The 23,642-nt window shown below is 44.5% G+C and overlaps 1 protein-coding gene across 5 annotated transcripts in view; it reads left to right on the plus strand.

Moving 5' to 3' along the window:
• wdr19 (WD repeat domain 19) overlaps positions 1-23,642 on the plus strand; it is a 154,906-nt gene that overhangs the window by 80,508 nt on the left and 50,756 nt on the right. For all 5 annotated transcript variants that reach the window (XR_013577234.1, XM_078546254.1, XM_078546268.1 and 2 more), the window contains 6 exons: positions 837-959; positions 3,403-3,552; positions 3,909-4,056; positions 8,735-8,939; positions 13,300-13,459; positions 21,290-21,400. Coding sequence is in view for 4 of the 5 variants with exons in the window: in XM_078546254.1 (XP_078402380.1) it covers positions 837-959; positions 3,403-3,552; positions 3,909-4,056; positions 8,735-8,939; positions 13,300-13,459; positions 21,290-21,400 (897 nt within the window). In the remaining variant the exon portion in view is untranslated. The remainder of the gene's footprint in view (positions 1-836; positions 960-3,402; positions 3,553-3,908; positions 4,057-8,734; positions 8,940-13,299; positions 13,460-21,289; positions 21,401-23,642) is intronic.

The raw sequence follows: 23,642 nt of genomic DNA on the forward strand, positions 1-23,642 counted from the left end.
ATTGTTTATGTCTGAAGTAGGTACAAACATTCATTTCCTGTACAAATGGGGTGTGAGTGATGTACTCATTTTACTGTCTCAGTGATGAGCGGATCCAATTTGGGGAAATGTGTCCTGAAGAAGTGCCGTTTATTGGACGGGAACAAAGATTCAGAAGGATGATGATTGTGCCAGAGGCCTTTGGTTACTCTCTTTGTGCTGGCCTGAACCAAATGCCATTACTGCAGTTGCAGAGTGGATTTCTGTTCCATTTCCAGGGACAAAGCCCTGTGAAGGGCTTGGGTAATGACTTGAACCTGCAAATAGTGATTCATTCAGATCAGATGGAGTTCATTTTGGCTTGTGCCCAGATGGATTCAGGTGCAAAATTGTCCTCTTTATCTCAGGATCTGAACCATTAGCACACTCAGCTTCTAGTTCACTGTTAGAAAGGAATGAGTATATTTTAGAATTCCAAATAAGTTAATTATTTCTGGTATATTGACACTTTAAATGAGGAGCTGGATCAGTATTTGTTGAAGAGGAGAAATAAGGTTTAGACCAAGGTGGACAGAAAAGTCCACAATCGAATAATCATGGACCATGGGTGGAGTGGACTTGATGACCAGAATGGCTTTTCTCACTCTATGCTCCTATGTGTTGTAACTTACTATCAATGTCAAAGAAATTTGCAAATTTGTCATAGTTCTTATGTTCTGTCTGAATGTTCATGTTAGTGCTGTTGGAGGGTGTTTTCAATTCATTGACATTGAAATGTAGCATTTTTATAACTAGTGAGTCATTTAGTTTACTTAGCATTGGGAAGAGTATTATGAACCCTCCTGATTTGGTTGCAGATTGAAATGGAAGGTGTTGAAGCCCAGGAGGAAAGAGAGACTCGTCTTTTTCCAGGACGTGATGACAAATGCCGAGTCACATGTCACGCACTTACTGCTGACTTCTTGGTCTATGGAACAGATGTAAGTACCATATTAAGAAATAGAGGAGCAAATTCACAGGGAAATTACTCAGAGCTATGAACTATTGAGTAATGAAAATGGGAGACTAACCACCTAAATATTTAATGGGACAGTGGATTGTGTTAAGGGCAGAGAAGGGGAGGAATTTCTGAAGTGTTTTCAGGAGAACTTACTTGATTAGTATGTTTCTTGCCCAACGAAGAAGAAAGCATTGCTGGATCTAGTCCTAGGGAATAAACTTGTAGAATGTCATAAAAAAGACTTCCATTTATATAGTGCCTTTCATGACCTCACAACAACCTAAAGTGCTCTACAGGCAGTGAAGTACTTTTGAATTGTAACCACTGTTGTAATGTAGGAAACGTTGCAGCCAATTTGTGCACAGCAAGCTCCCACAAACAGCAATATGATAATGGTCAGATAATCTGTTTTTTGTGATGTTGATTGAGGGATAAATATTAACCAGGATAACTCCCTGACTCTTCTTTGAAATAGTGTCTTGGGATCTTTTGCATCTACCCAAGAGGTCCATCAGATGGGGCCTTGATTTAACGTCTCATCTGAAAGACATCACCTCCAACAGTACAGCATTCCCTCAGAATGCTATCCACTGAGCAGGGCTGACACAGTGGAGGAACAGCTCAGCAATAGTGATCATTATATCATAAGTTTAGATGAGTTATGGAGAAGTTAAGAGTAATCTAGAATGAAAATACTTAACTGGGGGCTAATTTCAGGGAATTGAGGAGGGATCTGGCCCAGGCAAATTGGAGTCAAAGACTGGATGACAGAAATGTAATGGAGTAATAGGTGGCCTTTAAAGAGGAGATGGCGTGGGAACAGTCTAGGTACCTTGATAATGCAAAGGAGAATCAGGCTGAACATAAAAAGTACATTAGAAAATTGAAAAGGAAATGAGAGGGACAAAGAAACATTATGAGAATAGACTGGCAGCTAACGTAGGAATCCAAACGTCTTCTACAGGCGTGTTAACAGTTAAAGAGTTGACAGAGGAGCAGTGGCCAATTCGGTACTAAAATTGAGATCTAATGGTGCAGGCAGAAGGAATGGTTGGGGTCGTAAATGAGTACTTTGCTTCAAAAAAGCTGGCACAGATTTGTTGGGCCGAGTGGCCTCCTTCTGTACTATACCACTTTGTGATCCGGGATCCAATGCAATGAAATGTGAATTAATTGCATTCATTTGATTTATTCCTCCGCTAAACCCTAAATAGAATTTTCTTGATCTGGTATAGTACAAAAGGAAGCTGGATGCGTTCATGGTAAAGGCTGATAGTGCATACAGAAAGTAGTTGAGTTGTTAGTTGATGTTCCTCACGTTCTCAAGGCCACTTTAATCCCATGGTCCAGTCTATACAACAGACAAGGCCATCTCTGTTTATCTCCTTCTATCCTTCATATCCCCATGTTTCTTTCCAGTATTTCCATCTGTGTCGATCCCTGGTTTAAAAAAAAAAATCCCCCAGCCACTTACAACTGCACTTTCTAAACCTCAAGTGGCTAACCTTTGGCTCTCCATTTGTTGCAATATTTTGCAGTTCCCTCATGTCCATCTTCGATGCCCTAGCCTTCACGAATCCTCTACTGTGTCCGCTTCTGATCAACCCTCCTCTGGATGTCGGAAATGACCTCATCTAAATGAGAATAGAGGAGCAAAACTGAAGCCTACCTTGGTGTCCAGGTTGAGCACCTTATCTGAAATCCCCAAAAATCTTGTATATAGAAGGTGCAGTTGATCTGATGCCTCTCAAGATCCAGTGTTTAAGAACTGATATGCAACTAAAAGTTAAATCCCTACCTACCAGTAACTGGATAGTTAGCAGTAAGATCCAGGGGTCAAATTTTCTCAGCCCCAGCCCCACTTCGAGGATGGAAGTGGGACACAGGAGCCTCAAGGAGGTAGGTGGGACCCAGGGACAATAGGGCTTTACTTTGACACTTGCCTGTTGGCAATTTGCATAAGGACCTGGGGCATGTGAAACTTCCATCCACTTAGACATGGCCCCATGGCACCCAAGATCCCCAGCTAAAATCCCAAATCCAGCTGTAATATCAGCTCCCTTAAAAGGGGGGCAGGTTAAAAAGAAAACAAAGTTCTCTGCTGGTGGTGCTGTTAGGTGAGTGGCAGGCCAGTGCAGCTTTGCCCACCCACTCCATCACCCTTCTCCCTCCTCTGGAAAATGTCTCAAGATGCACACATATTGATGTGGGTGATCATTATTTACATGCAGCATAAGTAACCTTGACCATGGGTATTCCAATGGAGTCAGGAATGGTCCTTCCTAGTACTCTGCTACATTTCTGCCAGTAATGTAGGGTCATGGATTTTTGTTTCCCCTCCCTTCTCACAACTTACCCATGTAAAATTACTCAAGAACTTGCATTGAGAGTATTGACAATATTTCCATGACTTTCTTGTTCAGACTGGCATCATCCAATATTTCTATATTGAGGACTGGCAGTATGTGAATGAGTATCGCCATTCAGTCAGTATTCGTAAAGTTTTCCCAGATCCCAGTGGGACCAGAATGGCATTCATTGATGACAAGAGTGATGGGTTTGTCTACTGTCCAGTAAGTAATGCTGTTTTCAGTGTCATCAAGCATCATGACATTATCATACTGTGCTTCTGTTCTCATTTAATGAAGTAAAACACACAAAAATCTCTAAATGGAAGTGTAATGATATTAGTAATTTATCAAGTAAAATTAAAATATTCTTCATTTGTTTATTCCCCATATTAAAAAGATGATCTTTTCAGCTAAACACACTTTCCTTTTTTGGTATCCTGAATGGACTCTCAGCTGTATTTACAGTGCAGGTTATTGTAATTTTAGGAAAAAGTACTCCCAAAATTTTTGCATTTTGTATGCTGTGCATTTTTAAGTTTGAACAATTTTTGATTCTCATTAACCTTGTTCTTTTAAAGGTGAATGATACTGTACATGAGATCCCAAACTTTCCCACTACTGTTAGAAGCATTCTCTGGGAACACTTCACAATGGACAAAGGAGTCTTTGTTGCTTATGATGATGACAAAGTGTATACCTACGTTTTTCACAAGGACACAATTCAAGGTAGCTTAGTTGTAGCTGCATGAATCAAGCATCATGAAGTTGTCCTGCTGTGCTTCTGTTGTCCTCCTTGTCAGGAATAAAAAGCAAATAGGAATCTCAATAAAGAAAGTATAATGAAAACAGTAACTTTTCCATTAATGTTGGCGGCAGGCCAGGAGCCCCGGCGGCAAATAGATAAAACATGAAACCTCATCCAGCAGCGGGATGAGGTTTCATGCAGGGTTTCAAAAATTTTAATAAAGTTATTATGTAAATTATGAACATGTACCATCTCATGTGACATTGTCACATGAGGGGGACATGTTAGGGAATTTTTTTTTCTATTTTTAATATATTTCCATGTGGAAGCAATCTCCCTGAGGCAGCACTTAGCCTCAGGGAGATGTACGCTCTTTTGTGCGCATGCGTGAAACAGCGCACTCTTGCTTTTGGGGAATTCCCCACCCTCCCCGCCCATACAGGAAGCGCATAGCGCTTCCCGCCGGACACCACGCTGGGTGAGCCTTAATTGGCCCGCCCACGTAAAATGGCAGCGGGGCCCGTTTCTCCGGCGGGGATCGGCCCGCCGGAGATTGGGTCAGGCCCGCCCGACAGGCAGAAAATTCTGCCCAAGAAGTTGGAGTAGGCCATTTGGTCATTAGAGCCTGTTCTACCATTCAACAAGTTCATGACTGATCTTTACCTCAGGTACTATTCCCATATGGTTGATTCCCTTAGTGTCCAAAAATTCATTGAACTCTAACTTTAATATACTTAACAACTGAATTCTGGAGTAGAGAATTCCAAAGGTTCACAACCCTTTGTGTGAAGAAATTTCTCTTGATCTCATTTCAAATTGCCAACCCCTTATTCTGAGACTGTGACCCTGTGTTCTGAACTTCTTAGTCAGAGGAAACATCCTCCCACCATTTACCATGTCCAGCCCCTTACGAATTTGATATGTTTCCAGGAGATCACCTCTCATCCTTCTAGGAAGTATACTCCATCTCTCCTCATACGACAATCCCCTCATCCAAGGAGTCAGTCTGGTGAACCTTCATTTTACCCCCTCCAAGACAGGTACATTTTTCCTTTGGTAAGGAAACCAAACTGTGGACAATAAAATGTAATATTCATTCCCATTTGTTCTGCTCCTACAACTACAACTAATTAAGTTATCATCTACCTTGAGAAAGTTGAGTCCTTTCTTCTTTCTGTACCCCAATGAATATTATCCCATATTGTATAGGAGGCCTATTTTTGCATTCTGCCTTCAGTTCCATTTCTCCCTTTATTTTCTACAACAATTCTTTTAATGCTGTAGTTTAGGGGAAAAGTCCTTCATTGCTGATTTAAAAGTTACGTAATAGTTGTATTATTAGTCAAGGGGTATATTTTCTCTCCAGTTTTGTCTCTGATTTTCTTCGCTCTTAACTTCTGGGTGTATTCTCTTAGCACATCCAAGCCACAACTTTTCACATGAACATTGAAATTTTAGCACATGAGGTCATTTGGATTTCAAGTCTGCACTGAAGTGCAGTTGTAGGCTCAGTTTATGCAGTCTCACTTTCCTTCTTAATTTTTCCTCAAGTAATTAGGCAGCGCCTTTTTGAATACTGTAACTGATTTAGTATTGATTGTCATTTATAAGATCATAAGAAATACGAGCAGGAGTAGGCCATGCAGCTATCCAATAAGATTATGGCTGATCTGATTGTGCTCTCAATGACATTTTCTTATCCGTCCCCTGTAACGTTTGCCTCCCTTGTCAATCAAAAATCTAACTCAGCCTTGAATATAGTCAATGACCCAGCCTTCACATAGCTTTTTCTTCTAACTTAAGCACTGATACAAAAATTGTTAAGATCATGGCCTTTTGTCTTCAGTTTAATTGCCAGTAGAAATTATTTGTGTGTCTCCAATCTTCTCAGTTTGAGAAAATATAGCTCAGACCTGATCCATGATATTGTCTTGGTAAATTTGCATTTTACTTTTTCCATGGCTGTGGTGTTGGACCCAAAAGCGCACACTGATTTCCACAAATAGCTTAACCATGACTTCTAGCTTTTGTATTAAATCAATAGCAATGTGCATTTGTATAGCCTCTTTAAAATAGAGGCATAGTCAGAGGCGCATCACTAGACAAAAATTATGCAAAGAAGGAGCTGCAAGAGCGGGTGACCAAAAGCTTGCTCAAAGAGTTGGATTTTAAGGAGGGTCTTAAATGAGGGGAGGGAAATGGAGAGACAGTGAGGTATAGGGAGGGAAGTTCAGAGCATAGGACCCAAAAGGCTGAAGGCACAACTGCCAATGGTGGGGAGGAGGTGCACAAGAGGCCAGAGTCAGATGAGTACAGAGATCTGGGGAGAATTGTGCAGCATGTTACAGTGATAGGAAGAGGTGAGGAATTGAAGAGAATTAAATATGAGGATTAGGTCAAGAACAGAAAAGAAAAAGATAGACTTGCATTTATATAGTGCCTTTCAGGACACTCAAAATGCTTTGCAGCCAATGAAGTACTTTAGAAACATAGCTACTATTGTCGGAAACATAGCAGCCAATTTGCGTGCAGCAGGATCCCACAAACAACAATGCAACAGTGATCAGATAATCTCTTTTGTGATGTTGACTGAGAGATAAATATTGGGCAGAACACCAGGGAGAACACCCCTGCGCTTCTTCAAATTAGAATCTTTTACATCCACCTGAGAGAGGAAGCAAGGCCTCTCGCTAATGTCTCACCTGAACAACAATGAAGCACTCTCCAGTACTGCACTGGGAGTATCAGGTTAGATTTTTGTTTTCGAGTCCTGGAGCAGGACTTGAACTCACAACCTCTGACTCAGAGGCAAGAGTGCTACTCACTTGAGCCACAACTGACATTGTGGTTGAACAGAATTTGATGTGGGGTAGGAAATGGGAAACAGAGTTAGCTGATGTTTACAGAAGGCGGAGAATAGCCAGGACAGCATTAGTATTGTCAAATCTGAATTTGAAAAGGGCATGGATGAAGGTGTCAGCAGCAGGTGGACTCTAGCACGGTTGGAGACAGGTGATATTAGAGGTTGAAGTAGGTGGCCTTTGTGATGGAAACTATGGGGAGAATTTTCTCCCTGTCAGGCAGGACAGTCAGGAACGGAGGGCGGGCGGGCGCGGAGCTGATTGCCGCCTGCGATTGGCTGCACGCCACCATTTTACGTGGGCAGGCCAATTAAGGCCCGCCCAGTGTGACGCTCACCCGGTAGCGCTGCTACCTGTGCGGGCGGGGGGAGGAGGGAGAGTTGGGGCCTGTGCTCTTTTGCGCACATGCATGAAGGAGTGCAGAAATCTCCCTGAGGCATGGAGCTGCTTCAGGGAGATTCAGAACATACTGGAAACTTTTAATAAAGTTAAAAATTATTTACACATGTCCCCTCATGTGACAGTGTCATGTGAAAAATTTATTTATTAATTTAGTAAACCCTTCATGAAACCCCATTCCACCCGTGGATGATGTTTCTTGAAAAACGCGAAGGCCGCTTGGGTTCTTTGCCTGCCCACCAACCTTAAGGTTGGATGGGCAGCCCTGTCAATTATCTCAATTGGTTTTTAAATGGCCTTAACAGGCCTTTGACAGTTTGGCAGGCACACAGCTGCCTCTGGCACGCGCCAGCCGAATGGAAGATCGCAATGACACGCCGAAGAGAAAATTCTGCCCTATGTGAAATTGATGGCTCAACTCAGATGAATAGAATACTAAAATTAGAAGCAGTCTGGTTCAGCCTGAAGCAGTGGTTGGTGAGGAGAATGGAATTAGTAGCAAAGGCATGAAGTTTGTGAGAGGGATGGTAGATGATAGCTTCAGTTTTTCTCATATTTAATGGGAGGTAATTCAGGTTCATTCAAAAGTAGATACTGGCACAAGCAGGCAGACAACACAGTGGTAGTGCAGATGTCAAGAGAGCTAGAGATGAGTGTCCTTGCATCCATTTGGGAGCTGGCCCCATATCTGTGGATGAAATTGCCTAGATGAGGAAGAGAAGGGGGGCCAAGGATGGATCTTTGTGTGATATTGTAGGTGCAAGGGAATGATGAGAAGCCATTGCTGGAAGTGCTCTAGCTACGATTGAATAGACAATAGTGGAACCAAGTGAGAGCAGTCCCACTAAGCTGGATTACTGAGCAGAGGCATTGTTAAAAGAGCTACACCACATGGACTGCAGCGGTTCGAGAAGGCAGCTCACCACCACCTCTCGAGGGTAATTAGGGATGAGCAATAAATGCTGGCCTAGCCTGCAACGCCACACCCCATGAGCGAATATAAAAAAGAGGTAGAGAATGATGAGGAAAGACAGTGTACAGTGGTCATGGACTCAAAAGTTGTCATTTGTGTTGTGGCAAGGGCAATCACCTAATTAGAGATATTCAAATATGGAGTTGCAAGAAAGATGGATTTGGAAGGCTCCAACACATTCAAAGACTGGGGAGGAAAGGTAGAACCCTCTCAATATAAACTCCAAAATTTAATTTCTTGATTTATTTAATCTGTCCATCAACTGGCCGTAATTACCAGAACTCCTTTACACTGAGCGGTTTACCATTTAAAGTATATTTCCATTTTTTTAATCAATTTTTTTTACTTTTGTTCCTAACATACATTCCTGTGTTACTCTTCATCTGGTGCAGCAATCCATTTCTTAACATTTTGCTTAATTCACAGGTTCCAAAGTCATACTGGCAGGTGGTACTAAACTTCCATTTTCTCACAAGCCACTGTTGTTGTATAATGGAGAGCTAACGTGTCAGACACAGAGCGGGAAAATCAGCAGTATTCTTTTAAGCACACACTCTTTCCTTGCTGGTTTAAAGGACCTTGGACCTAGTGATCTTCAGCCAATGTTGACCCAGTGTTTAATGCTGAAAAGGTGAGATAGGTTTTGTAAAGAATAATGAAAACATGCTAGTTGTGTAGATAGCAGCAAATTGATTTAATGAAAAGTTGTCTGAATTTTGAAATGCTGTTTTTAATCCTTTGATTAAGAAATTTAATTGACGTTAATAGTTTCTGGAATTGAGTTCACCTTAACGAGTGCAAATATGATGGTTGTAACAGCAATTATTCTGAATAGGAGGAGAATAAAAACACAACAAATTGCATTGTGTTCCATTTTCTCACAAGTTACTATTGCTGTATAATGTCAGAGTGTGTGAAAATTAGCACTTAAGCTTGGAAAACTTGGAAGTATTGTGAACTGTGAATAGGATAGTGATAATGGCAGATGAAATTTAATGCAGAAAAGTGTGAAGTGATTCCTTTTGGTGGGAAGAACTAGAACAGCATATAAAGTAAAGGGTACAGTTCTAAAGGGGGTGCAGGAGCAGAGGGGCCTGGGGGTATATGGCACAAATCATTCAAGGTGGCAAGGCAGTTTAAGTAAATGGTTAATAAAACACATGGAATCCTGGGCTTTATAAATTGGGCATAGAGTACAGTAGCAAGGAAGTAATGAAAACCTGTTTAAAACCCTGGTTTGGCCTCAAATGGAGTATTGAGTCCTATTCCGGTCACCACTTTAGGAAGGGTGTGGAATGTGTTAGAGGGTGCAAAAAGATTCACAAGAATGGTTCCAGGGTGAGGAACTTCAGCTACATGGATAGTTTGGAGTAGCTGGGTTTGTTTTCATTGGAGAAGAGAAGGTTAAGAGGAGATTTGATAGAGATTTTTAAAATCATGAGGGGTCTTGACAGAGTAGATGGGGAGAAACCAGAGGACACTGATTTAAGGTGATTGGCAAAAGAAGCAATGGTGACATGAGGAAAAACATTTTTACAGAGTATGGTTAGGCTCTGGAATGCTCTGCTTGAGAATGTGGTGGAATCAGATTCAAAGGAAGCCTTCAAAAGAAAATTGTATAATTATTTGAAGTGAAAAACTTGCAGGTCTACAGGAAAAGGGAGGCGGAGTGGGACAAGGTGAGTTGCTCTTCCGGAGAACTGGCATGGACATGATGGGCTGAATTGTCTCCTATGCTGCGATTCTAAGCACACGCTCTTCTCTTGATGATTTAAAGACTTTGGCCCTAATGATCTCCAACCCCACATTGACTCAAAATTGTATTTTTGTGGTGTTATGAAAGTTTTGAAAAGTTAAATATATTCTGTCTCATCACCACCAGAAATTGATAGTATATCATCCTTTCTATACCTGGAAGGGGAAAAATAAGAACACTTTTAAGTATATAATATAGATAATTAACAATTAACTGGTTCTTCCCTGCACAGTTGAAATCTAATAAGATAGATATTCAGAGTTGGGAAGAGTTTCACGGTGTATTCTGATGTTCAGTGTTTGAAGCTGCAGGCACACTCAATATAAATTGCTCAAAGACAGAGTGTATGAAATTCATTTGTTCCGATTTATAGACGGGGGTCACAATTTGTGACCTGCCCTTATCCTTTCAGATCGAGGTAGTCAAGACACAAAATTGATCTACCCACTGCATGACCTCAGCACCATTATCTGCACTGGTCTCCTCAGGCGACAGCAGCACTGTTTGCCATTCACATAGTACAGGCAACCTGCTTTTTCTTAAAGGTAGGCTGCCTCTTAAAAGGAAGTTGGGAAAAAGGATTGCTGCAATGAAAATTCTTGCAAACTGAACAACAGGGCACACAGAGGTATCCACCCTCAAGAATGCAGCCTTGGAGCCATTTGTGGTGCAGGTGGGCAACAGGAAAGACACCATGGCCCCGTGAAGAGGCTAGGAGACCCTCAAAAGCCCCTCTCAGAAATGAATGGAAGCTGGTGGCCAGGAAGGTCAACTCCCAGAATCTGGACCCAGTGCACATCAGTGCACAAGAAATCAAATGATCTCATGTAGATAGTTAATGTCAATGAATGCATCTTCATATGACATCTCTTAACCACCACAAAACCGACTTCTCACACTGCTCAATGCACCACATCCCCATCACTCAGCTAGAAGCAGTCCATGGCACTCTTGTGTTACATCCACATACTCTACCTCATCCTTATACCTAACAATACTGCCGCCACACTTACCTCACTGTTCCCATATATTTCCAGCTATTTAGCTATGGCAGGCAAATCATCCAAACAGTGTGTTCGACAATCATGGCGTTCTTCTTTCTCTCTTGCAGGACAGGGTGGCATACAATAGAAGGGAGCAGATCAGACTTAATCTGGCAGGGGACAAAGGTGCCTGCATTGCCTAAATCCAAATAGAAAATGGTTCTTTGCATCATAGGGCCAGCTGCATGGGGGCCCTAGCATTCAAAACTGCATGTTTCTGCCCTATGCCACTTCTCAACTCCCAGCTCACACTCAGCCTGCTACCTGGCAAGATCATGGTGTGACCATGGACCTCTTGCTTCCCACCCAACCCCTTTGCATCACAACACCCTTCCCCTTCCAAGTTGCTGTTTTCAGACACGCAAAAACTGCTGCTTGCATAGACTCAGCAGCCCAAAGAGGAAGAGAGGGAGCAACAGCACAGCACTGATGAAGAGGTCCTATCATGTGAACTGACCCTTGCAACCATCAACTCAGACACTGGCACTGCACTTAGTTTGGAGGCTAGCATAGGATTGGGATCAGCACTAGACATGAATGGACTGCAAGTAGGCCAGGGGTAAAGGATGGTTCATGTGCCAGTTTACTGTATGGCAAGGTAGCAGATGAGAACCTCAATATTAGGACGGCATACTGGAGAGCGGAGATGTGACTGCACACTGCAATGCTGAGTGCATTGGCTAGCCTGCCAGACAGCCTGCTGTTACTGTCAAGGAGCATGGGGAAGTCAAGTTCCAACTTGGCAGAGGGCATAGCAGAGAGATTTCGCTATCCTCTGATCCATCTTCCTGCCGTGCTACAGACCCGGAGGCACTGTTACTGCTGCCCTCATACCTGTTGTGTAGACAAGTCACCTACTCCTCTGCCGTCCCTATGAGGAAGTGACGACACTGGCAAATGCACCAAAATTCCCCCAAAAACATTACAGAGCACTTTCTAACAGATAAGGTTCAAATAGTTGTTTGATAGTACAGAACTTGAGTATTGCTGAAAAAAGACATTCTGTCAAAGCTTTTTTGTTTTGCACTCATTAGGACAATCACAAGAATACCAACATCAGAGAACCAAATCTTTATACTGTTTGAGAAGAGAGTGCTGATTGGTTGGCAGGTGGACTCTGATTGGTAGTGGTGCTGCCATGGAGAATGCACCAGTTAACTGCCAAACATTGTTTGAAATTTAAACCAGGCACTTTGACTCTGATTGGTCAAGGCATTACCCTGAGGAATGAACCAGCGAATGGCCATCACTTATTTTGTTTAGCTGAAACAGGCGCAATGTGGGTACATGTTCTTTCTGTCTGCAAAGAATAGGGCCCAGTGTATTAATATACTTAGCTTCCAGTACGCACAAATGTGTTTCATAAATTAAAGTTGCATAAATTTTACCTGCCTGCAATCGGGGTGCTTGGCCCTTTAAATAATGGTAGTACAGGGACCATCTTGCTGTTTCACGCCTTTTTTTAAGAGTGGACAATGCAAGTGTTGCTGGGGCCTGTGATGTCCGATTTTGGTATCCTGACATCACATCAGTTGAGTGACTTCAGGATAGCGCCATTTCCACATGTTCAGGGTTCAGCTCCCTGCATACCTATCAATTAAGATTGTTGTGCAGTTTCACAGCAATGACTAGCCCGGGGAATTAAGGTAAACCTGCGTTGCAACTGTATGTGAATGAAATTTGCTGCCATGTGCTTTTATGCTTTAATTTTTTTTATTCATTCATGGGTTGTGGGCATTGCTGGCTAGGCCAGCACTTATTGCCCATCCCTAATTGCCCTTGAGAAGCTGTTGGTGAGCTGCCTGCTTGAACCATTGCAGTCCTCGTGTTGTAGGAATACCCACAGTGCTGTTAGGAAAGGAAATATGACAAATATGAATATTCTAAACAGGGAAACTTTTTTGCAGCACCACCCACAGGTTATCATAGATGTGTTGACACAATTACTGGAAATTTTCTTAAAGAAAGTTTATAGGCAACTCAACATACCAAATTCTGACCTTTTTAAGGGAGACACTCAACCTAATTGTAGCCTCTCATTGCTCTTCTGGCTGTGCCCAGCACAGAGTTTGCGTCTAAGATGCCCCTGGTCTCTGTGGCTTAGTACTATACCATATAATGCACATATCATGCTTAACATCCAAACTATACTGAATTCATATTATTATCAATTTTTCTTGTGACTCTTGCAGGTTTAGTGAAGCATGGGATGTGTGCAAAATACTTAGTGACCCTTCAGCATGGACTGAGTTCGCTCGTGCTTGCCTCCATCACATGGAGGTGGAGTTTGCAATTCGTGTGTATCGTATAATTGGAAATGTCGGAATGGTAATTTCACTGGAGCAAATCAAGGTTGGTCCAGACGAGGATAACTGAAAATATATTTATTAATGGCTAATTTATAAAATAACAGTATACACATTCTGATTACATTTATCCATCAAATTATATTTTATTTCTTCTAATGTCTTCATTAAAAAATTTACTTAAAGGTCTCAGCCTTCCCAAAAGCCTGGGCTTGAAGTTGATGTTTTTGGCCAGAACCCTGACTGTGCAGTGAATTTGGAATGTGCAGTCCAAGCATATTTATTGCACCTTATTTCCCCAGAAAAGTCATCTATACCTAATACCCTATTCCAAATAAATTTGAAGTACAAGAAGGTAAATTTCAAAAGCTTAAGTGAGGTCAAATTTACACATTGGCCAGAATTTTGAGGTCAGCGGGTGGACACAGTCGGCCCCGGGACTGGCCAGGAAACCGCCCACTGCCCGTGATTGGCCCGCAACCGTGATTTCACGCTGGCGGGCCAGTTAAGGCCCGCCCAGTGTGAAACGCGGCTCCTCATTGGTTGGGAAGGGGTGGCTGCCTGTCGGCTGCCGGGTCCAATGGCGACCCGAAGGACAGTTTAAAAACGGCTCAGGCTGCCCCTGGAAAGCTGCTATGGAAGAACGCCCCCTCTGTGTCTTCAACATTCGAGTAATGGAGTCGAGTGTGGCTGGACACGGCAGGTGGAAGGGCAGGCAGGGTGGGCATTCGGCCCTCGGCTTTTCGGATGAGTGTCTCATGGTCCTCCTGGAGGAGGTAGCTGCTAAAAGGGACACCCTTGTCCCCAGAGATGGGAGGAAGAGGCCATCGCACCTCACAAAGAGGGCATGGAAAGAGGTTGCAGTGCTGTTTAGCAGCCATAACGTGATGCAGCACACACGGGTGCAGTGCCAGACGAGGTTCAATAACTTGCTGCTCTCACGGTGAGTACTGTGTTGGCATGGGTCAGTGTGCAGAAGTGTTCAGGTGTGGCCGTCCCCCTGTGGACCTCAGGGGTGCTAGCGTCTTAGTGCCAACTGTCAGTGTCGCCGGAGCTGGCCAAGGGAGTGCGCCCTGGCTGCCTGGACTGAGTGCTTGCAGCTCGAAGGCCATGACTTGGATGTGTCCTGCGACTTGTTCCTCAGCTGGGGTTGGCCAGGCTGCAATGACGCTGCAGGTAGAGAATGGACTAATCAATGCTCCTCTGTCCTTTCAGGAGAAGACAAGCCATAACCAAGCAGAGAGGGCACGTACAGGCGGAGGCCCACCCAACCTGCTGCTGCTCACCAGGTTTGAGCAGGACGCCCTGGAGCTGGGGAGCCAGCGTGCTCAAAGTACAACTGGGCATGGAGAGGCGGGGGTGCCAGACACAGGTAAGAGTGCAGTGCAGAGAGGTGAGAGTTTCAGATTGTGCAACCATTCTAGTGTAGTCTCTTCATTGATGGGAGCCTCATACTTGGAGTCCCCATTGATCATTGAAAGACGATGGCACAATGGTGCAGAGCTCCATTGGCTCACTAGGGTGCCTGGCATGCACAGTAATCGTGTGTGACTTAAACTAACGACATGTCCTTGTTCTCCCTTAGATTCGCCAGCACCAAATTGCTCTCTGGACCCCGAAGGGCCACCCCTGATGCCAGAAGACCACTGGACTACATTTGCACCTACGTCACACCCACTCTCGGAACCAGGCACTAGCACAGATAACACCTCAGTGGGCATTAGATCGGCGGCTAGAATGTCGGTGCACATTGGTTTGAGGTGCAGGCGGAGGCAGAGAGTGCCCAGGGCGCCAGCAATCGGAGGACTGCTGGAGACCAGGACGACGCTGAGTCAAAGGCAGATGATGAGCCCCTGGAGTCGTCCATTAGGTGGCAGATGCTGGATGTCCATCAAGCTGTGCAGGAGAATCTAGCAGAGATCCCTGAGGGTCTGCGTGCCATGGCCTCCGTTATGGAGGAACCCACGTAGAGCATGAGCACTGCATTGACCCTCATGGCCGAGTGCACTACCTCCTCCATGGAGAGGGCGGCGACTCTCATGGAGAGATAGTTCCAGGGACAGAATCAGGGGTTCCTGGGATTGCTTTTGGACCTGCAAGCCCTTACACAGGCACTGAGCTCAGGTGGTCAGTGCCAATGTGGAAGATGGATGAGGCACCCAGTATCTCAGCTAGATACCCTTCCATCAATGGCGAGCCGGGAGGTCCAGAATGACCTCACGTTGGCGCACGAGCTGCCTGTCATCTCTGTGGGCTCTTCTCAGGGCGATCCAGATGATGGCAGCAGCTCCTCTGCCCCTCTTCCAGTGACTTTGGTATCTGATGAGGCTGCGATGACTTGGGAGTTGCCAGCCATGGCACTGGCACGCAGGACCAGCACAGGCTCCACTGGCCAGAGGACAACCGCCAAGGTCATCAAGGCCAACAAGACGGCAGAGTCAACAGGCTGTCTTAGATGCCACTGCCAGTGATGCGGGGGCACCAAGACATAGCACTTGGAAACGTAAGTTAAAGGCACCATGAGCACAAGAGGGATAGTTCACGGGTGACTTTTTGTTCATTTATGTTTGGTTTATATGTCTGCTGGTGTGGACATCAACACCAGTAATGGTAATGTTATTATGCTTTCAATGTGACAATAACATTAAATTTGCTTTTGTTCTGATGGCCTGAGTATGTTTCACCTTTTTTCTTCCTGGTGCAGGGTACCCCAGTGTGTAATGCTGGACATGAGTGGCTGGATACTTTATTGCACAGGCATTGAATGATCTTTGGACACAAATGAAATGGTCATTTCAGACATCTGAGATGTAAGCGGCAGCCCTGGCATGAGTTGAAAGTAGATCTTTGGTAGCCTAAGGAGCGTTGGATCAAGGCGTCCCTGGTGTCCCTGCCTCCCTGGAGGTTACCAAGGTCTGCCTCCACGCCCTCAGCGTTCTCCTCACCATGCTTCTCTTTCTGACTCACCACTGGATTCATCATCTGTGGCCTGTGCAGCTGCGTCAAGATCCTCTTCCTCCAGTGGGTCCCTCCTTGCCCGTGCCAGATTGTGGAGAGTGCAGCATGCAACCACTATCAGAGACAACCGCTCTGGGGGGTATTTTAGTGCACCCCCTGAACATCCCAGGCATTGAAGCACATCTAGAGAAGACCTATGGTCCTCTCTACCACCGCCCTTGGGAAGGCATGACTCCTATTGTAACACTGCTCTGACTCTGTTCTTGGGTGGCAGAGAGGCGTCATGAGTCACCTCTTCAACGGATAACCCTTGTCATCCAGCAGCCATCCATCCAGTCAGGCTGGAGCACTGAAGAGCCTCGGCATCTGGGATTGTCTCATGGGAGCTGTCATGGGAGCTGCCAGACTTTCAGATTGTGCATCCTGTGGTCACGCACTATCTGCATGTTCATGGAGTGGAAGCCCTTCCTGTTGATGAAGGCACCTGGCTTACCCGCTGGCGCCTTGATGGCCACGTGTGTGCAGTCGATTGCACCCTGGACGCTGCGGAACCCAACAATCGCTGCAAAGCCTCTGGCATCGTCCGTATGGTAAAGAATAAAGGTCAGTACCCCCCTGAACAGAGCTTCTGTCACCAGCTTGACGCAACTGTGGACAGCTGATTGGGAGACTCCACACAGATCCCCACTGAGCCCTGGAAAGAGCCGGAGGCATAGAAGTTGAAGGCCACTGTGACCTTCAGAGCCATTGGCATGGGGTGTCCACCCACACAGTCAGAGCTGATCTCAGGCCCGATCATCTGACAAATGGAGGTCACCCTCGCCTTTGAGAGGCAGAGTCTCCTTTGGCATTGCACCTCAGACATATAAAGGTAGCTGTACTGTTGCCTGTAAACCCTGGCGGCAGGATAGTGGCGTCTTCTGCAGTCCCTTCCGCCTTGGACTTCCTGCTGGCCCTGTGCCCCTTTCGCCTGCACCTCTCCTCCCACAGGTCCCTCCTCTGGAAGCTGCATTGGGATACCTGGCCTCCTCTCCCTTCTGCTCCTCTCTTCCTCAGAGGAGGAGGTGCCACTAGCGGAGACCACAATCCCTATTATCAGTGTAAGAGAAGGCTGTCTGATTCCTGGAAGGGCCTACACGGTCTGCCTTGCAGACACCAATAAGTCCTGAAATGAAGCCTGGAAATGCTAAGAATGAAGCCCTGAACAGAGATGAAGCTGCCATATACCAATAAGTCACCAGCAGCAAACTACCTACCAAACACCTCACTACTCACACCGGCAATGTTGCTGACCCTTTTTATCCTGCCCATGGATGAGGCTTTTGAGAATGTCTGCTGGCCGTCTGCCCGTTTTGCCCGTGCAACAAGCACAAAATCGCACAGGCAACAAAAAATTGGCATCAACTGACTTTTTAATGGCCTTAACTGGCCTCTTAATTAATGGCGGGCATGGTTCTGGCACCTACCCGCGCCCGCCGAGTGAAATATCGCACGTGTGTTCAATGACGTCAGGACACTCAGCCGATGTCATCGTGCGTTATTTTACACTTGTGTGTGTTGGGTGCGTGCCCGCACGCCAAGTGAAAAATTTTACCCATTGAGTTTTTCTTTAAATGCTTGTGTGAGAGTGAAGGTAAAGTAACTATAGTAGTTATACATATGTGCCTTTTGTGTGTTCTATGCATTTCAGAAAATGTATTAATCTCAGAGAGTGGGTGGAATTTTCTGTGCCCGCTGGCGGTGGGTGTGATAGGTGGCGTGAGCAGACAATATGGCGCGATTGGTTTCATGATGGCGGGAAGGCAGGACGCGATTTTCCACTCAGCCCACCAACGGCGGGCCGTGTTTCCCGCCATTGGTCATCGGGAACTTCGTTATAATACATCAGCATATCATTATCAGGCCATCCCGCCAGGCTGTGAAAGCAAGGAGAGATAATTATTGCATGGCAGTGGCCTGTGAAAGAGGACATATCACTCACAGCATGGTTGTCTGTTGGTTTTGCATTGCTGGATCCTCACTTGGTAGAGCAGCACCCACCTCACCATCAGCACAGGACCGGTCCAGATCATGGCCAGCCAGCTGGATGGCTCCATTTTCAAAGTCCGTGAGGACCTTGATTTAGGGCATTCCGCCATCAGTCTGCGACCTCTCCCTCTTGTTGTGTGCCAGCTTGTCCTGCATGGATAGAGATGGAGAAAGTGTAAGTAGGACACCTGCCAGGCCAGATGACAAGTATGCCTGGCCTGTGTGGGTGTTGAGTGGTCCCATGGATGGGATGAGGACAATGACGGTGAGTGTGAGAGAGTGAATGGTGATGTCCCATGAACTAGCAGTGAGTGAGGGCCCTGTGGATGTGTGATGGGTTTGTGAGTGTGTGAGTTGAGAGTGATGAAAAGAGTGACTTACCCTAGCAGAACAGAGGAGATCATTCATCCTCTTGCGGCACTGGGTGGCTGTCCACTTCTGAAGGGCGTTGGCACTGCCACTGCCTCCCAAGCCGGATTGGTCATGTTGCTGCCCATCCAGATTGGGGGTGCAGGACATCCTGGCAGACCTCCACAGCATTCAACAGTCGCTCGAGAGACCCGTCTTTAAACCAGGGGGCTACAGTCCTCTTCAGTTTCAGGGCCATGTCTTCCGTGCAGCAGTGGTGAGCTGGAAGTACTGAGATGTGTGCTTGCGGCTGGACTTTAAACATGGTGCCCGGTGTGATGCAGCAGCAGGGTGATAACGGGCGGGCGAATGAGAGCCCGCCCCCCATGGAAATGACGTGTTTCCCAGGAGTGCATAAATAATGAGGCGGGCTTGGGACAAAACGGTGTGAAAACCCACCATTGCGGCCAGTGGGTGAAACTTCATTTTGCCCTCCTGCTACTGCAATTAGTGCAAATTTGGGAAAATTCTGCCCAGTGTCTCTGTTTATGTTGATGTTCAGTTTTCAAAAAACAGTGAATTGTGAACTGTGTTCCTCTCCGCAGATGCTGCCAGACCTACTGAGTTTTTCCAGGTATTTTTGTTTTTGTTTTGGATTTCCAGCATCCACAGTTTTTTGCTTTTATCTTAGTGTTTAATTGACTGCCACTTCTCTTCAAGGAATGCCTACCTTGAAGAAGTATTGCTCTTCTCTCCGTCAGGATTTTCGTATCTCTCTTTTGCCTTGTTCACCTTCATTGCTTTCCATTTCTCTCCTGGTGTTTGATCTCCACCTATCACTGGCCCTTTATCCAGCTCTACTTGTTCCACCCCCTGCCTTAAACCAGCTTATATTTCACCTCTCTTCTATTTTTACTTAGTTCTGTTGAAGGGTCATTCGGACTTGAAACATTAACTGTGTTCCTCTCCGCAGATGCTGCCAGACCTGCTGAGTTTTTCCAGGTATTTTTGTTTTTGTTTTGGTGAATTGTGAAGCCTACTAGTTATTTCACACTTTGGTTTGTTGACAGTTAGAAAAGGTTACTGTCAATCACTCACCTGTGAAATAGGCTGTAATTTCAAAAATACATGAGACAGGGAGAAATGCAGTTTTATTCCTTACTCTAATTTGATTTTTTAATGTTACATTTTGAAAGCAAGGAATGCCTCTTGGATGGACACAAATTGGAGAGTAGGGATGATGGATAGAGAGAAAGTGGGTGAATTGAGAGTCGTACATGCAGAGAATGTCAGACAATTCCATTCTTTATTCTAATTTGATTATTTTTAAGTTTTAGCTTGAAAGCAAGCAGCCTTTTGAGGGAAACATATAGGAAAGGAGGGAGCTGTTTGTAGATGAGATGGCTTCAAGCTTCTCACCAGCTAATCTTGGGAGGAATAAATGTGACAGGGGTTGCTGTGAATGGAAGATAAAGGATAGGTACGTAAAACATTGGAGCAACAGGAAGGTAGCATAGAGGTAAAGAGTAAGGTGTCATGAGGGGAGTGAGCAGCTGGTAGGAAAAAGTAGGAATGTGGGAGAGAGGCACCCACTGAGGGCCACATTTTCCCTCCTAAATGAAACCCACAGTCATTGGTGGCTCCCTTCCCTATTGGACAAAGCCATATCACTTCCCATCTGAAAGCAGAAAGCCATTGGCAGAAGGGTGTAAGTGCAGTGTGACAATTTTACATAAGCAGTTTCCATGATAACTTTTGAACCAAGAATTTATAATGACAATGTAAGAATAAGGATAGAATGTTTGATTTTTAAGTTGGGAGCAAATTACCTAAGTGACTGTGGCAACCTTCAAAATTATAGCCTGTAATTGATGTAATGTTTAGTAGTATCACCAGCACTGCATTAACTATCAAAAACTAGTTAGAGAAAGGTATTTTATACCATGGCTAATTATATTTTCATATTGGATGCAATGATAGTATTATATTTCCATGAAACTACATTGTGATTTATTTGAAATGAACTCTAACTTTCATCAATGTGTCAAAAACTTCATTCCAAGATTTCTCCAGAAACACAGTCACTCTGATCACTTTCAGTACAAATATGTCTGCTTAACTATCACAACCTTACCTTGATCAAGCAGTAAATTGTCCAGCATTCCCAGACCATCTCACTCGAGTGTCACAGGTCATTGGTAATTGCCAATCAACTGTGTTATCAGAGTATACAGTGAAAAGTCTACTATTGAACAGTTGATTGTTAAAGGGAAATCAGGGTGTGAGATTTGCAGACATGTTCCTACTGTTCAGCTGTTTGCAGCAATACTGCCAAAAAATATACTGCAAACCTTCTTCTCAACCCTATGTACCAATAGGGTACCATCAAAATATCTATTAGTTCTTTGCAGGCTGACAGAGGTGAGCAGTTGTAGAGCACAGTTTAAAAATTGGGATACATTATCACAATCTTTCTTTTAACACTGTTCCATCGTTCTCAAAAAATGTAATATACTTCAGTGCAGTGTTATTAATATTTCAGGGAATAGAAGACTACAACCTACTAGCTGGACACCTTGCAATGTTTACAAATGATTTCAATTTGGCACAGGATCTGTATTTGGCCTCCAGCTGCCCAATTGCTGCATTAGAGGTAAGAAGCTGAATGTTATTTTAACTAGCATCCTTTGACCTTAAGGATGTTTGAATTTTTAAGGGAGTGGTAATCCTGTCTTTTGGTGCAGTGTTTTTCTTTCACTCTTTAGAATATTTGTTTTATTTTGCTGAAGACACAATATCTCTCTTAACATCAGCAAACATGAGACGAAAGCTGTTTAAAAATTGTGGCTAAAAAGTGATGGATTTGGTTTTAGTAAATGTTTTTTTTAAATCATGACGAAAATAAGTAGTTTTTTAATACGTCACAATATGTTGTTAGTAAAGCAGCAGACAGAGAATTGAAGACCTTAACATATTGCACCACAGGGTTGTAGCATATGGGTTTACACTTTGGTGCTACCATGCTATTGTAGGGAGACAGAATGCAGGGTTTAGATGTCTTCCTACAGCTTGTGTATGGCTGCCTGTTGCCTATCCTACACCAAGTTCCATTCACCAATAACCCCTGATCTCACTTACCTACACTGCCTTCCAGTATCTCAATGTCTCAAATTTAAAATTCTAATTGTCATGTTTAAATCTCCTTATTGCCTGACTTCTTCCTATCTCTGCAACATGCCCTACAATCAGGCCCAAACTCTCCATTCCTCTGACATTGGCTTCTTTGGCATATCCCCCTTTTAACTCCCCAATATTGGCTGTCATGTCTTCATTTGCCTAGACCTTGCATCCTATAATTTACTCCTAAGCTTCTCCACCTCCTTTTGCTTCTTTAAAATCCAAACCTTTGACCAGGCTTTTGGTCACCTCTTCTAATAAATGGCTCATCACACATTTTTTTTTAATAGCACCTCTGTGAAGTGCTTTGGGATATTTTTCTACACTAAAGGCACTATATAAATGTAATTTATTATGCCGTTTTTGGATCTGGTTACCAGCTCTCTCAGCATTGTTTAATGCAAGGCAGGGGCGGGCACGAAAATGGACAGAAAAAAACACGTCAATTTGATGATATCACATCATTTATTTTGGTAGAAGTGATTATCGATTGAGTGTACCTGCTTTCTCAGTCATTTGAACCATGTCCAAGCTAGTCTTAATGTGCTGTTTGTTTGTTCCTGTTTTCCAGTCTGATTTTAAAGGTGTTAAAGCAAAATATCATTTGAAAAAAATCAATGACTAGAGTTGATTTTTCACTTTGTACTGCTTTGCAAACAAAAAGGCTCGTTAGAAAAATAATGGCTAGGAAATATTTTGTTTACAAGTTTCTCATTGTAGGGTAAGCTTCTAAGAAAGATTAGAAAATGGAAATTAATATCGCTTGTTAAATGGATTTTCAAAGTTGGCTATAATTAACACCTCCAGGAAATGTTTTGGGTTTTTGCTGCCTGTGTAACATACTAATATTATCTATGCATTCTCTCCTAAACATGCTGAATGTGGAGCTATTTGTAGACAGTGTCTTAATGTTAGAATTTTGCCAGAATTAGTATAACAGGAGGGTCGGAAGGGAAGAGTTTGCTATTTCCTCATTTATTGAATCTCTGCATACAAATAGGATACTACCATTGCCCATAGAATCTTCTACCATCCAAAGAGCCATTCCGTGTTGCTACATTCTGGCAGGTGGAGCTGGTGAGAGCCCCACATCGCCCCTTATCAGGAAGGCTGAATTAAGTGTCAATCAGGCACTTAACCAGGCAGTGGCGGGCCATCTCCACGATCAAGGACACCAGGAGCAGAAGTCCTGCCCGCCGAGAATTGCCGGCCAATTGGAGGCCAGCAGATCGTCATTGCTCGGCAGCACCACCTGAGAGGCCCTGGCTGTTGCCGGTACTAAATCCACCCGAGGTCCAAGATCACTGATGGACCCAGGTATAGGTGAGTGATGGAAGGGGAGTTGCTCTCAGTCCCCCACCCTCCCCTACCCTGCCCCTCAATCAGGCACCGAGTGCCTTTGAATGAGGGATACCCATCCCCATCCCAGAGCTTGCAAGCAACCCTGGCAAGTTTTACTTTCCAGGTTTCCCACATGGCGAGTCCCTCGCCTGCCACTGGGTGAATACCAGGAGGAGATGGATGAAGCCCTTAGGTGGGCATTAATTTCCCAGTTAAAGGGCTCAATTGGTGGCGGGGTGGGAAGGCTTTCCATGGGCTTTCCTGCCACAGACTTAATTGGGACAGGGATGGGAAAGCGGTGAGTCCCAACCACCGCCCTCCCACCTGATTAAATGCCCCCTGCCACCAAACTCAGCACGGGGAGGGCATTAAATTCT

Source organism: Cetorhinus maximus, chromosome 1 (genome assembly GCF_964194155.1).
Source record: "Cetorhinus maximus chromosome 1, sCetMax3.hap1.1, whole genome shotgun sequence".
NCBI lineage: Eukaryota > Metazoa > Chordata > Chondrichthyes > Lamniformes > Cetorhinidae > Cetorhinus > Cetorhinus maximus.